The sequence below is a fragment of the Drosophila mauritiana genome, chromosome 2L, assembly GCF_004382145.1.
Source record: "Drosophila mauritiana strain mau12 chromosome 2L, ASM438214v1, whole genome shotgun sequence".
Classification (NCBI taxonomy): domain Eukaryota; kingdom Metazoa; phylum Arthropoda; class Insecta; order Diptera; family Drosophilidae; genus Drosophila; species Drosophila mauritiana.
The window spans coordinates 4,439,094-4,453,971 of record NC_046667.1 but is presented as its reverse complement, the minus strand read 5'-3'; the positions used below and the strand labels follow the sequence as shown (position 1 = coordinate 4,453,971).

General features: G+C 52.0%; 1 protein-coding gene across 5 annotated transcripts in view; it reads left to right on the top strand.

Moving 5' to 3' along the window:
- Nucleotides 1-14,878, top strand: part of LOC117150272 — a 94,211-nt gene that overhangs the window by 49,915 nt on the left and 29,418 nt on the right. For 2 of the 5 annotated variants that reach the window (XM_033317079.1, XM_033317078.1), the window contains exons 22-37: nt 1,497-3,086; nt 3,206-6,397; nt 8,020-8,346; nt 8,405-8,725; nt 8,784-9,128; nt 9,192-9,488; nt 9,543-9,845; nt 9,900-10,547; nt 10,602-10,919; nt 10,977-11,312; nt 11,382-11,996; nt 12,052-12,696; nt 12,754-13,065; nt 13,128-13,466; nt 13,530-13,838; nt 13,899-14,843. In XM_033317079.1, coding sequence (XP_033172970.1) covers nt 1,497-3,086; nt 3,206-6,397; nt 8,020-8,346; nt 8,405-8,725; nt 8,784-9,128; nt 9,192-9,488; nt 9,543-9,845; nt 9,900-10,547; nt 10,602-10,919; nt 10,977-11,312; nt 11,382-11,996; nt 12,052-12,696; nt 12,754-13,065; nt 13,128-13,466; nt 13,530-13,838; nt 13,899-14,843 — 10,842 coding nt within the window. Of the gene's footprint in view, nt 1-42; nt 382-446; nt 756-1,092; nt 1,420-1,496; nt 3,087-3,205; nt 6,398-8,019; nt 8,347-8,404; nt 8,726-8,783; nt 10,920-10,976; nt 11,997-12,051; nt 13,066-13,127; nt 13,839-13,898; nt 14,844-14,878 lie in introns of all 5 variants that reach the window. The other 3 variants (XM_033317081.1, XM_033317077.1, XM_033317082.1) reach the window with 3 other exon arrangements.

Here is a 14,878-nt window from a genome sequence, read left to right as displayed (position 1 = left end):
GTGTCTCTTGGAACTAGTCCTAATCCGCTTTGTGGCCCCCAGCTCCAGCCATACCCGATGAACGTCTGACTCCCTGCCAACCCTCCCCCTGTGGTCCCAATGCCGAGTGCCGTGAGCGCAACGGAGCCGGCTCCTGTACTTGTCTGCCGGAATATTTCGGTGATCCGTACAGCGGCTGCCGTCCGGAATGCGTGGTGAACAGTGATTGCTCGCGCGACAAGTCGTGCGTCAACCAGAAATGCGTGGACCCGTGTCCAGGTGTTTGTGGCTTGAACGCCCAGTGTCGTGTGTCCAATCATATTCCCAGTTGCTCATGCCTGGCTGGATACACTGGAAATCCGTCGAGCGCGTGCCGTGAAATTCCACAGTTGCCCCCACCACGTAGGTTGACGAGTACCCCTGTAAAAGATACACAATCCAACTGATCCCACCTCCTCCTTTCCCAGCCGAACGGGATGAGAACCCTTGTAGACCATCTCCCTGTGGTCCCTATAGTCAGTGCCGCGAGGTCGACGGCCATGCCGTGTGCTCCTGCCTTCAGGGCCTCATTGGATCGGCTCCCAACTGCCGACCCGAGTGCATCATTAGCTCGGATTGCGCCCAAAATCTTAACTGTCAGAACCAAAAGTGCGTGGACCCGTGTCCGGGCACGTGTGGCATCGAGGCGCGCTGCCAGGTCATTAACCACTATCCCGCATGCTCCTGTGCCCCAGGTTTTACCGGAGATCCCTTCAACCGGTGCACCAAGATATTGTGTAAGCATGATTAGCTCAACGGATGAGAATTGCAAGCCAAATGGGGAAACTAAATTCTTTACCTTATGAGAGTAGAAAAGCACCTTAAAATAGTTAATTCCCAAAAGCACGATAATAAATCTATCCCCCCACTTGGCCTGCCGTCCTACCCAAGATTTCTACCTCCTGCATGTATATACACTATTTAATGTTTGATTTTCCCTTTCTTATTATGTTTATTTTATGTACACTTTGTAAAACCACTATCCAACTCTACTATCCTATGAACCTATGTATGTTTGTTTTGAATGTGCTATGTACCTACTTCAACTATCTGGCACGGCTATATGGCATGTAGTGGAGCCCCCACCCACCGAAAAGTCTGGTAATCCCTGCATCCCATCACCATGTGGACCCAACTCGAAATGCCTCGATGTCCGTGGTTCGCCTGCATGCTCCTGTTTGCCCGACTATCTGGGACGTCCGCCAAACTGCCGGCCCGAGTGCCTCAGTAGTGCCGACTGTCCGGCAAACCTGGCCTGTGTGAACCAGCGCTGCTCGAACCCATGCATCGGTGCTTGCGGCCTGCACTCCGTATGCACGGTCATCAAGCACCGACCGGCATGCGAGTGTGTGCCAGGTTACACCGGAGATCCTTTCTCAGACTGTGCGATCGTACAGCAAAGTAATATAACCCTACCTGCTAACGAATCTGCGATTCCCTACTAATTTACATATCCAATTCTCCCATCTTCTCTCTAGTTGCCCCGCCGGACGAGACGAGAAATCCCTGCAATCCTAGCCCCTGCGGAGCAAATGCCATCTGCCGGGAGCGCAATGGAGCTGGCTCTTGCGCCTGCCTGCCCGAGTACTTTGGTGATCCGTACAGTGGTTGCCGACCGGAATGTGTCCAGAACGACGACTGCGACCGCTCGCGTGCCTGTATCAACAACAAGTGCCAGGATCCGTGTCCCGGAGCCTGCGGCATTAACGCTGAATGCAGAGTTTTGAATCACGGACCGAACTGCAACTGTTTCGATGGCTACACTGGAGATCCGCATCGCTCGTGCTCGTTGATCGAGGTGGTCACCATTCGACCGGAGCCATGCAAGCCATCACCCTGCGGACCGTACAGCCAGTGCTTGGACACCAACAGTCATGCGGTGTGCAGCTGCTTGGAGGGCTACATTGGAGCACCGCCTAGCTGCAAACCGGAATGTGTGGTGAGCTCGGAGTGTCCACAAAACAGGGCTTGCATTAACCAGAAGTGCGAGGATCCTTGTCGAGGATCGTGCGGCAATAATGCTAAATGCCAAGTGGTCAACCACAACCCCATCTGTACCTGCCAGCCTGGCATGACAGGTGATCCGATTTCGGGATGTGAGCCCATGCCTGAAGTCAAGAACGTGGAGAATCCGTGTGTGCCGTCCCCATGTGGACCCAACTCTGTTTGTCGACAGATTGGAAACCAGGCAGCTTGTTCCTGTAACACTGGCTATATTGGACGCCCACCCACTTGCCGACCGGAATGCACAAACAATGACGAGTGCCAGAACCATCTTTCCTGTCAGCAGGAGCGCTGCGTGGATCCATGCCCCGGTTCATGTGGTAGCAACGCCATCTGCCAGGTGGTGCAGCACAATGCTGTATGCTCCTGCGCCGATGGATACGAGGGAGAGCCACTCTTTGGTTGTCAGCTGATTCCAGCTGTGACGCCCACAGAGTCACCATCCTCGCCCTGCGAGCCATCACCATGTGGTCCTCATGCCGAGTGTCGGGAAAGGAATGGAGCTGGAGCTTGCTACTGTCACGATGGATTCGAGGGTAATCCGTACGATGTCCAACGAGGATGCCGACGAGAGTGCGAGAATAACGATGACTGTACTGCTGTCCAAGCCTGCTCTCGATTCAAGTGCGTCGATCCATGCAACAATATCTGCGGAGACTATGCCATTTGCACAGTCGACAAACATGTGCCCACTTGTGACTGCCCGCCTGGATACACTGGAGATCCGTTCTTCAGCTGCAAACCCGTGCCGGTCACACCGCGTCCTCCGATCAACCCATGCAATCCATCTCCATGTGGACCCAACAGCAATTGTCGGGCCATGAACAACCAGGCAGTGTGTTCCTGCCAGGCAGGATTCATCAACCAGCCACCCAACTGCAAACCGGAATGCGTGGTCAGTGCGGAATGTGCTCCGGAAAAAGCCTGCGTACACAAAAAGTGCGTTGATCCCTGTCAGCATACCTGCGGCATCCGGGCCATCTGCACCACCAAAAACCACAGCCCCATCTGCACGTGTCCCCGGACAATGACTGGAGATCCTTTCGTTGAGTGCACTAGAGTTGGTAAGTGATTAAATATATTATTAAAATAGGACTAGTAATTAGCAAAAATTAAGCTGTATTTATACAAATCGAGGAACTGTAATTATCCTTACCTAAATCATCTATAATCATTTCTTTAGCAATCACCAATGACAATACAACACCGTCGCCGGCTCCAGCATCCTGTGTGCCTTCGCCTTGTGGACCCAATGCCAAGTGCCAGATCGTGGGCAATAGTCCGGCATGCTCCTGCCTGCCGAACTTCATCGGGGCTCCGCCTCGCTGTCGCCCGGAGTGCGTCTTGAACTCGGAATGTGGACCCACAGAGGCATGCATAAACCAAAAGTGCGCAGATCCCTGCTCTGGATCGTGCGGATTTGAGGCCAAGTGCCATGTGCTCAATCACCTGCCCATTTGCAACTGCATTGAGGGCTACGAGGGAGATCCGTTCGTGCGTTGCACCAAGAAGGAAGAAGATAGATCTCCTCCACTCCCGAATGACCCGTGCAACCCGAGCCCGTGCGGACAAAATGCGGATTGCTTTGCCGGAGAGTGCCGCTGCCAAAATAACTACCAAGGCAATGCCTACGAGGGATGTCGTCCGGAATGCACGCTCTCCGCGGACTGTCCTAGGGACAAGGCCTGTATGCGAAACCGCTGTGTGGATCCCTGTCCAGGAATCTGCGGTACCAATGCCGTGTGCGAGGTGATGAACCACATTCCGGTGTGCTCGTGCGTCAAGGGTTACGAAGGTGACCCGTTCGTCAACTGCCGTGTGAAACCTGTCGTGGAGGATCCTATTATTGAGGCCTGCTCCCCATCGCCATGCGGTGCCAACAGTCAGTGTCGCGACGTTAACGGACATGCAGTTTGCTCTTGCCTGGAAGGTTATATCGGAACACCACCCCAGTGTCGTCCCGAGTGTGTGGTGTCCAGCGAGTGCTCCGCCTTACAAGCTTGTGTCAACAAGAAGTGCGTAGATCCATGCGCCGCTGCTTGTGGTCTGGAGGCCCGCTGTGAGGTCATCAATCATAGTCCGATTTGTGGCTGCCCACCTGGCCGAACTGGAGATCCGTTCAAGCAATGCGTTGTCCTGCCACCGATTGCTGTTCCAGACGTAAAGTCACCTCCTCAAGATCCTTGCGTGCCATCCCCCTGCGGACCCAACTCGATCTGCAAGAATGATAGGAACGGCCCCGTCTGCCAATGCCAACCAGAATTCTTTGGCTCGCCGCCCAACTGTCGACCCGAGTGCATCATCAATCCGGACTGTCAATCTACACAGGCGTGTATCAACAACAAATGCAGCAACCCATGCCCAGAATCATGCGGAACCAATGCCGAGTGTCGTGTCATTGGACACGCTGTGTCCTGCTCTTGTCCAACGGGATACGCCGGCAACGCTTTCGTTCAGTGTGTGCCGCAGCAAGAGGAGCCACCGAAGCCTTGCCAGCCATCGCCATGTGGTCCAAATGCCGAGTGCATTGAACGTAACGGAGCCGCTGCCTGCAAATGTATTGATGAATACCAGGGTAACCCGTACGAGGGTTGTCGTCCCGAGTGCGTACTGAGTTCAGATTGTCCCACGGACAAGACGTGCATCCGCAACAAGTGCCAGGATCCTTGCCCAGGCATCTGTGGATTGAACGCCCAGTGCTATGCTGTGAACCACGTGCCCAACTGTGTCTGCAACGATGGCTATACTGGAGATCCGTTCGCCAGTTGTCGCCGAGTTGAGGTAACAACTCCACCACCAGTTTCGGATCCTTGCATTCCATCTCCTTGTGGAGCCAATAGCAAATGTAGGGTTGCAAATGGCTTAGCCGTTTGCTCATGCTTGGATACATTCATTGGAGCCCCACCAAATTGCAAACCAGAGTGCACGGTCAATGCCGAGTGTCCTTCGAATAGGGCGTGCCACAAGTTCCGTTGCGCAAATCCTTGCGCCAAGACGTGTGGCCTGAATGCCAAGTGTGAAGTGATCAACCATAATCCCATCTGCAGTTGTCCTCTGGACATGACTGGTGATCCATTTGCTCGCTGCTACCCAGCTCCGCCACCGCCGCCACCAGGACCCAAGGATGAGCCCATTAGGAGACCATGTCAACCATCGCCATGTGGATTGAACTCGGAATGCAGAGTACGGGACGATCAGGCCTCGTGCTCTTGCCTGCCCAACTTTATAGGAGCACCACCCAACTGCCGACCCGAATGTGTAGTAAACACGGATTGTTCTCCGGACCAAGCTTGCATTGCTGAGAAGTGCCGTGATCCTTGTGATGGATCCTGCGGAGTTGACTCCGAATGCCGTGTTCAGAACCACCTGGCCATCTGCACTTGCCGTGGAGGATTCACTGGTGATCCGTTTGTTCGTTGCTTCGAGTTCGTCGAAGAGACCACAAAGTCACCGCCACTCACACAGGATCCTTGTGATCTGCAGCCATGCGGATCGAATGCGGAGTGCCGAAACGGCATCTGTAGCTGCCTCGCGGACTACCAGGGAGATCCCTACACCGGCTGTCGCCCAGAGTGTACATTGAGTACTGATTGCGCACCTACCAAGGCTTGCTTAAACAAGAAGTGTGTTGATCCTTGCCCAGGAGTATGTGGGCAGAACTCGCAGTGTGATGTTTCAAACCACATACCGATTTGCAGTTGCCTGCAGGGCTACACGGGCGATCCGTTCGTTCACTGCCGCCACGAGACGCCAGTGGCCAAGGATCCATGCCAACCAAACCCATGCGGACCCAACAGCTTGTGCCACATATCCGGACAAGGACCTGTCTGCGCCTGTCAACCGGGAATGCTGGGCTCACCGCCCGCCTGCAAACCGGAGTGCATTGTCAGCTCCGAGTGCTCGTTGCACACTGCCTGTGTGAACAGGAAGTGCGTGGATCCTTGCCCCGGAGCCTGTGGGCAATTTGCTCGCTGCCAGGTGATCAACCACAACCCGTCTTGCTCATGCAACACAGGCTACACTGGCGATCCGTTCACCCGATGCTATCAGGAGGAACGAAAACCACAGACGACGCCAGATAATCCTTGCCAGCCATCTCCTTGCGGACCCAATTCCGAGTGCAAGGTGCTGAATGGAAACGCAGCCTGCTCGTGTGCGGCCACCTTCATTGGAACGCCACCAAGCTGTCGACCCGAGTGCTCCATCAATCCGGAATGTCCGCCAACCAAGGCCTGTATCCGCCAGAAGTGCTCGGATCCCTGCGTGAATGCCTGTGGATTTAATGCCCGCTGCAATGTGGCCAATCATCAACCCATCTGCACATGCGATGTGGGCTATACTGGAGATCCGTTTACTGGCTGCCAGAAGGAGCAAGGTAGGACCCCGTTTTCATTTGCTTAGTGGTTAGGTCAAGACGTAAACCAGCTTATAAAAACCTAATTTGTGGTTTTGGTTGCTTACTGGACGCCCAGTAAAACACTTGCTATTATTAAAAATCAAACAAAAATGCCGCACAGCCAAAACAATTGTTTGCGTCTTGAAAGAGTAAAAAGAATGTGAAACTATAGAAGATATCTCAGTATTGGCCAATCAAAAAAATTATTTAAATCTCAGTGAAATTCCCCTGTTACCCTAAATCTAAAATCCTTTCTAATGAAAGTTTCACATTCGGTAAACGCACATTAGAATAAAAGAACAATCATCACTGAAAACCAATTGCAATCGTTGCAATTGTTTCCTTCTTGTTTTGCACTATTTGTTTGCACCTGTGTTTCACTTGAACCGCGTGATTTGTTCTAATGTGTTATTAGGCAGCTTTTTTATACCACAACTTACATCCATTAAAATCTATGATTATCGCACGCACAGGCACAATGCATTGCAAATTAATGAGTGTGTTCCGGCAATGTTTTTATACACAAAATCACACTGCACTCGAGTTGCGAAATGCAAATTTCAATTTGGCACACACTCTGTACGAGTTGTCTGAGCGGATGTGCCATTGGAAGTGTCTGTGTGCTGGGAAAGTCAAAGATTTTGATTAGTTTTAATCAATTATTTACTTGCTTTTATTGCCCCTAATGCCTTAATTACAATATGCAAACTTGCCACGCCTTATTGCTTCCTTATATACAAACAACCTTTAATGCCTTTACACCAAATCACCCGCCTTGATTTTTGCCTTTAACCCCTGATGATATCGTTGTTGCCCTAAAATTTATTGCCTTAACCCTTGACGTTATCGTTGCTGCCTCAAAACGTATTACCTCGCGTCCCTGCTGTATTCGATTTGGGGGATAATTCCCGTGAAATGCTTTTACCTAATTTGATATTTGGCCCTGATACCTCAAATGACCATGTCTCTCCAATCGCTTACTACACCAAATTGAATGGAAACCCTAACCCCACTACCCGAAATTGAGTACTGCGTTGTTGTTGTTGTTGACCCTGACCCCCAACCAAAATTCTGCCTTAGGATCCCCAAAGAAATTAATCAAATACTAGTCGTAGACCAAAGAAAAAAAGCGCGCTAGCAATTAATTAGCTAATTAAAATGATTTAACAAAACTGTAGCGTATTGTTTAACAATGATCAATAAATGAAATGATATAACCTCGCAAAAGAACATTTGTTTTACTTACGACACAAAAACATAACTCCAACCCAATTCACTTGGCACATTGCACTCACAAAACACTGCCAACGCACTTAGCACACCGAGTTTAACAAAACTAAATAGTGCGGTTTACGAACCGCTGCACCTGAACCGCAATATCCTTCGATTGGAGCGATTAATGCCAACACCTAACTTGTACTTGTACTCTAATCTGCCACAATAATACCACAACTGCAATCGGATTAATCAGCTGACAAAAAACCAACGCCAGGTGTGTTGTATTCTACTAAACCCGTTTCACTCAAGATCAAATTAATGAAAATATCTGTCCACATTTCTATCCCTCTCTTTTCGGATTTAATCCGTTTACCCGCCCATAGAACGCATTGTCAATGAGCAAGTGACTCCCTGCGAACCCAATCCCTGTGGCTCGAATGCTGTGTGCCGCGAAAGAAATGGCATCGGTTCCTGCCAGTGCCTGCCCGATCACTTTGGTGACCCGTATCAGTCGTGTCGTCCGGAGTGCGTACGCCACTCGGACTGCGCCTCCAATAAGGCTTGCCAACAGCAGAAGTGTCGCGATCCCTGCCCAGGTACCTGCGGCAGCAATGCGGACTGCAGTGTCACAAACCATCTGCCCACCTGTACATGCCGCGTTGGATACACCGGTGATCCGTACCGCTACTGCCACGTGGAACCACCCCAGCGTAAGATAACCCACTTGAAAGCACCTTGTTTTCGTCCCTGACCTTCGACCCTTTCTAGTCCCTGCCCGAGTGACCGAACCATCTCAACCCTGCCGCCCCTCACCTTGTGGTCCCAACTCCCAGTGCCGCGAACTGAACGGTCAGGCCGTGTGCTCCTGCCTGGAGCTCTACATCGGTCTGCCACCCAACTGCCGACCGGAGTGTGTGCTGAGCACAGAGTGTCCCACCGATAAGGCTTGCATCAGTCAACGTTGTCAGGATCCGTGTCCAGGCACTTGTGGCATCAATGCCGAGTGCCGGGTTCGTAATCATAGTCCTCTGTGTCAGTGTCGTCAAGGTTTTACCGGTGATTCCTTTACCCGTTGTTATCCCCTGCCACGTAAGAGATTGATTCTTTTTCGCATCGAACATCCTGTAAATGCTTATATTCAACCTAGCTCCGCCTCCTGTGATCGAACGAGTTGAGCGTGATCCATGCCTGCCATCGCCCTGCGGATTGAATAGTCAATGCCGCAATGTACAAGGGGTGCCTTCCTGTACCTGTCTCCCAGACTTCTTGGGGGCACCGCCCAACTGTAGGCCCGAGTGCACAATCAGTGCAGAGTGTCCCTCAAATCTCGCTTGCATACGGGAGAAGTGTATAGATCCCTGTCCCGGTTCTTGTGGCTATGCCGCCGAGTGTAGTGTTGTTAACCACACGCCAATTTGCGTCTGTCCCGCTGGCTTTACGGGTGATCCGTTCTCCAGTTGTCGTCCAGCGCCGCCGCCAGAGCCCACACAAAGTAAGAAATTGGAAAAATATCCGAACATGTTGTTGCAGCTAAACAAAAAAACTGAATTATTAGGCGAATATGTGGATCCTTGCAACCCATCACCTTGTGGGCCGAATGCCCAATGCAACGCAGGAACCTGCACGTGTCTGGCCGAATTCCATGGCGATCCCTACTCTGGTTGCCGTCCCGAGTGCGTTCTCAATTCAGACTGTCCCAGGGACAAGGCTTGCCGTAGCAGCAAGTGCGTAAACCCTTGTCCAGGAACTTGTGGCGAGAATGCCATTTGCGATGTCATCAATCACATACCCATGTGCAGATGTCCCGAACGCACCGCTGGCAGCGCATTCATCCGCTGCTCTCCTGTGCAGAGTACGTCGATGTTGTTACCTCCCTCAAAAGCTCCTCTAACACTTGCCCCCATAGTTACAGTATCTAATCCCTGCCGACCATCACCTTGTGGTCCAAACTCGCAGTGCCGAGAGGTTAATCAGCAAGCAGTGTGTTCGTGCCTGCCAAGCTTCATTGGAGCTCCGCCATCCTGCCGACCCGAGTGCACCTCGAATTCGGAGTGTGCACCCACTCAAGCTTGCCTGAATCAACGGTGTGGAGATCCCTGCCCCGGAACATGTGGAGTGGGTGCTAATTGCGCTGTTGTCAGCCATAGCCCCTTCTGCACATGTCCTGAGAGGTTTACGGGTAATCCATTTATTCGTTGCCAGCCCCAGAGTAAGACCACTATGCCGGAAAAAGAGTCTTCTTTACAAGAGTTACCTTTCCCAGTTGAACCTCCCGTTCGTGATGTTGTGCCCGTTGATCCCTGTCGCCCATCTCCCTGTGGACCTTATTCCCAGTGTCGCCCAGTTGGTGAGGCCCCGGCCTGTTCCTGTCTGGAGACCTATATTGGACGCCCGCCAAACTGCCGCCCTGAGTGTGTGACCAGCTCGGACTGTTCCAGTCAACTGACCTGTGTGAACCAGAAGTGTGTCGACCCATGTCCAGGACGCTGTGGCCTTAATGCCGAGTGCTTTGTGGTTAGCCACGCCGTGCAATGTATTTGCCAGCAGGGCTTCAACGGAGATCCGTTCGTGCAATGCAAACCGGAGATCGCATATGAAAATGAAATCCGCACTCCGTGCAGCCCGAGTCCTTGTGGCCCGAATGCTGTGTGCCGCGATCGCAACGGAGTAGGATCCTGCCAGTGCCTGCCACAATACTTTGGAGATCCTTACGAAGGCTGTCGCCCGGAGTGCATGCTTGACTCGGACTGTCCGTCCAACCGCGCTTGCCAACAGCTGAGATGCCAGGACCCCTGCCCAGGAACATGTGGACTTAATGCCAACTGTCAAGTGGTGAACCATTTGCCAACCTGTACTTGCCTGACCGGATATGTGGGTGACCCATACCGTCAATGTAATCGACTTCCAGAACGTAAGCCGGAATCAACCACAAATACTTTCCCCCTACTCAAGCGCCCCATTTTAGCACCACAAAACGAGTATGTAAACCCATGTCAGCCAACTCCTTGTGGCCCCAACTCCCAGTGCCGCGTTTCGAATGAGCAGGCGGTTTGCTCTTGCCTGCCCCTGTTCGTAGGAACTCCACCATCCTGCCGGCCCGAGTGTACCATATCCTCGGAGTGTCCTGCTGATAGAGCCTGTGTTAATCAGAAATGTGTGGATCCTTGTGCAGCAGATACATGCGGAAATAATGCCATATGTAGGGTTCGAAACCACAGCCCCATTTGCAGTTGCATTAGCGGCTATACAGGCGACGCCTTTACTAGATGTTTCCTTATTCCACGTAAGCCCAACTTCTATTACCCAGGGGTGAAACATAGTAAGCCCTTCCGTACCACAGCGCCAATTATTGAGACCAAGGACGAACCTTTAAGGGATCCCTGTATACCAACACCCTGTGGTCCCAACTCCGAGTGCCGTAATATCAATGGTGTGCCTGCCTGTTCCTGTCTGGCTAATTTCATTGGCCAGGCACCAAATTGTCGTCCCGAGTGCACTATCAACTCCGAGTGTCCCAGTCAGCTGGCGTGTATCAACCAAAAGTGTCGCGATCCCTGCCCAGGAGCCTGCGGTCAAAACGCTGTTTGCAGTGTCATCAATCATACGCCACTGTGCGCCTGCATCGATGGTTACATAGGAAATCCATTTACCAACTGCAACCCCAAACCTCCAGAGCGTAGGTGTCTCGACAGATCTTACAGATCCGGTGATTGTTTACCCCCTTCGATCATTTTTACTTTTCTAGCCCCAGCGCCACCAGTTGCCGACGATCCTTGCAATCCATCGCCTTGCGGAGCTAACGCTCAGTGCCGAAATGGTCAATGCTCTTGTATACCTGAATACCAAGGGGATCCATACGTCTCATGTCGTCCTGAATGTGTGCTTAACACCGATTGCCCAAGGGATCGGGCCTGTGTACGCAACAAGTGTATCGATCCCTGTCCTGGAACTTGTGGGGTAAACGCCTTGTGCGAGGTCAACAACCATATCCCCATTTGCCGTTGTCCAGAGCAAATGTCCGGCAATGCCTTTTTCGAGTGTCGACCCGTGCCGCCTGCCAAGATTCAAAATCCCTGCCAGCCGTCGCCATGTGGCCCGAACAGCCAGTGCCGCGTGGTGCAACAAACTGCTGTCTGCTCCTGTCTGGCTAACTACGTGGGCAGTCCGCCGCAATGTCGGCCGGAATGTGTAACCAACTCTGACTGTCCTGCCGATCAGGACTGCCAGAATATGAAGTGTCGCGACCCGTGTCCTGGTACATGTGGCTTTAATGCTCTGTGCAACGTCGTCAATCACCGCCCCTTCTGCAGCTGCCCCACTGGCATGTCCGGAAATCCTTTCGTGAGCTGTCAGCAGCTAAGTAAGACATCATAGTTTTTATATACGGCCCATGCTCAAGTATGAAGTTCTTCCAGTTATACGTGATGAAAGACCTCAAAATCCCTGCCAGCCTTCTCCTTGTGGTCCCAACTCCGAATGTCGTGTATCTGGAGATTCGCCGTCTTGTTCATGTCTGCCCGAATTTGTGGGAGCACCGCCGAACTGCCGACCCGAGTGTATATCCAATTCGGAGTGCCCCACAAACCAGGCTTGCATCAACCAGAAATGTGTGGACCCCTGCCCAGGATTATGTGGTCAAAATGCCATTTGTCGGGTGTTCAGTCATAGTGCCATGTGCTTGTGTGACGGTGGCTTCACCGGAGATCCGTTTAGTCAGTGTAGTCCAATAAGAGATAGTCCTCCTGAGGTTCTGCAGCCCTGCAACCCCAGTCCCTGCGGCGTCAATGCCAAGTGCGAGGAACGTGGTGGGGCAGGATCCTGCCAGTGTCTGCCTGATTACTTCGGAAATCCGTATGATGGCTGTCGTCCCGAGTGTGTTCTGAACTCTGACTGCCCTTCGAATCAGGCATGTGTCAACCAGAAATGTCGTGACCCATGTCCCGGCACTTGCGGCCAAAACGCCGAGTGCCAAGTGGTCAATCACTTGGCCACCTGTAATTGTTTGGTTGGATACACCGGTGACCCGTACAGCATATGCCGCATCACAGTCAATGAGCCGCGTAAGATAGATTTTCTTCTGCGTATGAACACCGTTACCATCGATGGTCTTATTTCAGCTGAACGCGTCTATGTGAACCCTTGTCAGCCGTCTCCATGCGGTCCAAACTCGCAATGCCGTGAAGTAAACGAGCAAGGAGTTTGTTCCTGCTTGCCAGAGTTCATTGGCAGTCCTCCTGCCTGTCGTCCGGAATGCACCAGTAGCTCGGAGTGCGCCGCCGACAAGGCTTGTGTGAACCGCAAATGTGTGGACCCTTGTCCAAATGTTTGTGGTCAGCAGGCCGAGTGTCGCGTTCGTAACCACAATCCCATTTGCACTTGCCTAAGTGGATTCACTGGTGATCCATTTACCCGTTGCTATCGTCAGCCGCGTAAGAAACCAGTCACGAATATAAAAGGTCCGTTCGATACCATAAAATAAAATCAATTTCAGCTCCGCCTCCAGTTGTCGAACGTGAACCCCTTGACCCTTGTGTTCCTTCACCCTGCGGAGCAAATTCCCAGTGCCGCGAAATTCACGGCACACCATCCTGCTCTTGCCTTCCGCAGTATTTGGGTACTCCGCCCAATTGCCGCCCGGAATGTTCCATCAATGCCGAGTGTCCCAGTCATCAGGCCTGTATTAATCAAAAATGCAGAGACCCCTGTCCTGGCTCTTGTGGTCTAAACACTCAGTGCAGTGTCATCAACCACACGCCAATCTGCAGTTGTCTCGCTGGTTATATAGGTGACCCATTCAGCGTTTGCAACGCCCAGCCAATACCCGAGAAAAGTAAGATGCATTATCCACCAAGGCTGAAGTTCAAAAATCATAACTTACATTTTAATAAATCAGTTCGAGACCCACTGCCACTGGAGGATCCTTGCAACCCATCACCATGTGGCTCTAATACACAATGCAACAATGGAGTTTGCTCTTGCCTGCCCGAATACCATGGTGACCCATACACGGGATGTCGTCCAGAGTGCGTTCTGCACACGGATTGTGACCGTAGTCGAGCGTGTGTTCGTCACAAGTGTGTTGATCCCTGTCCCGGTATTTGTGGCACCAATGCGATATGCGAGGTTCTGAACCATATACCCAACTGCCGCTGTTTAGAGGGAATGCAAGGCAATGCCTTTATCCAGTGCAGCCCAGTTCCAAGTAAGAAGATTTTGACCAAAGTCCCTATTCCCAGTTACCATAAACTCGGCAACCTTACAGAGCTCGACGTCGTACAGAATCCGTGCCAACCCTCGCCCTGCGGACCAAACTCACAGTGTCGCGTTGTTAATCAACAAGCAATCTGCTCGTGCATTACGTCCTTCATTGGAAGTCCGCCATTCTGCCGACCTGAATGCACTACAAACTCGGAGTGCCCCTTGAACTTGGCGTGTCGCAACCAGAAGTGCAGTGATCCCTGTCCTGGCGTCTGTGGTCGCGGTGCCCAATGCCATGTGACTAACCACAGTCCATTCTGTCGCTGCTTAGAGCGCTACACGGGTAATCCGTTTGTGAGTTGCCAGCAGATCATCGAACCTCCGGTTCCACCACCGCGGCAAACATGCCTGCCATCACCCTGCGGACCGTATTCCCAATGTCGTGAAGTTAACGAATCACCTTCTTGCACTTGCCTGCCAGAGTACATTGGAGCTCCACCTAACTGTAGGCCGGAGTGCGTGACTAGCTCGGAGTGTCCCACGAATCAGGCGTGCATTCAGCAGAAGTGTCGCGATCCTTGCCCAGGACTATGTGGACAATCTGCGGAATGCCGTGTCCTTTCGCACACGCCAAGCTGCATTTGCCCCGAAGGCATGGAAGGTGATCCGTTCACTTTATGTAAGGAAAAGAGAATTCAGGAACTAGACCAGCTAGACCCTTGCAGTCCCAGTCCTTGTGGAATCAATGCCCGCTGTACTTCCCGCCAAGATGTCGGCTCATGCCAGTGCCTCCCAGATTACTTCGGAAATCCTTACGAGGGATGTCGCCCTGAGTGCGTTCTTAATTCGGACTGCCCATCGAACAAGGCTTGTCAACAGCAAAAATGTCAGGATCCCTGTCCAGGAACCTGCGGTCAGAATGCTCTCTGCAATGTCCTGAATCATATACCCAGTTGTAGCTGTATATCAGGATATTCCGGTGATCCTTACCGCTCGTGTGCGCCAGAACGTAAGACTAATGTTCAGATTTCGTCAAATTTTGTA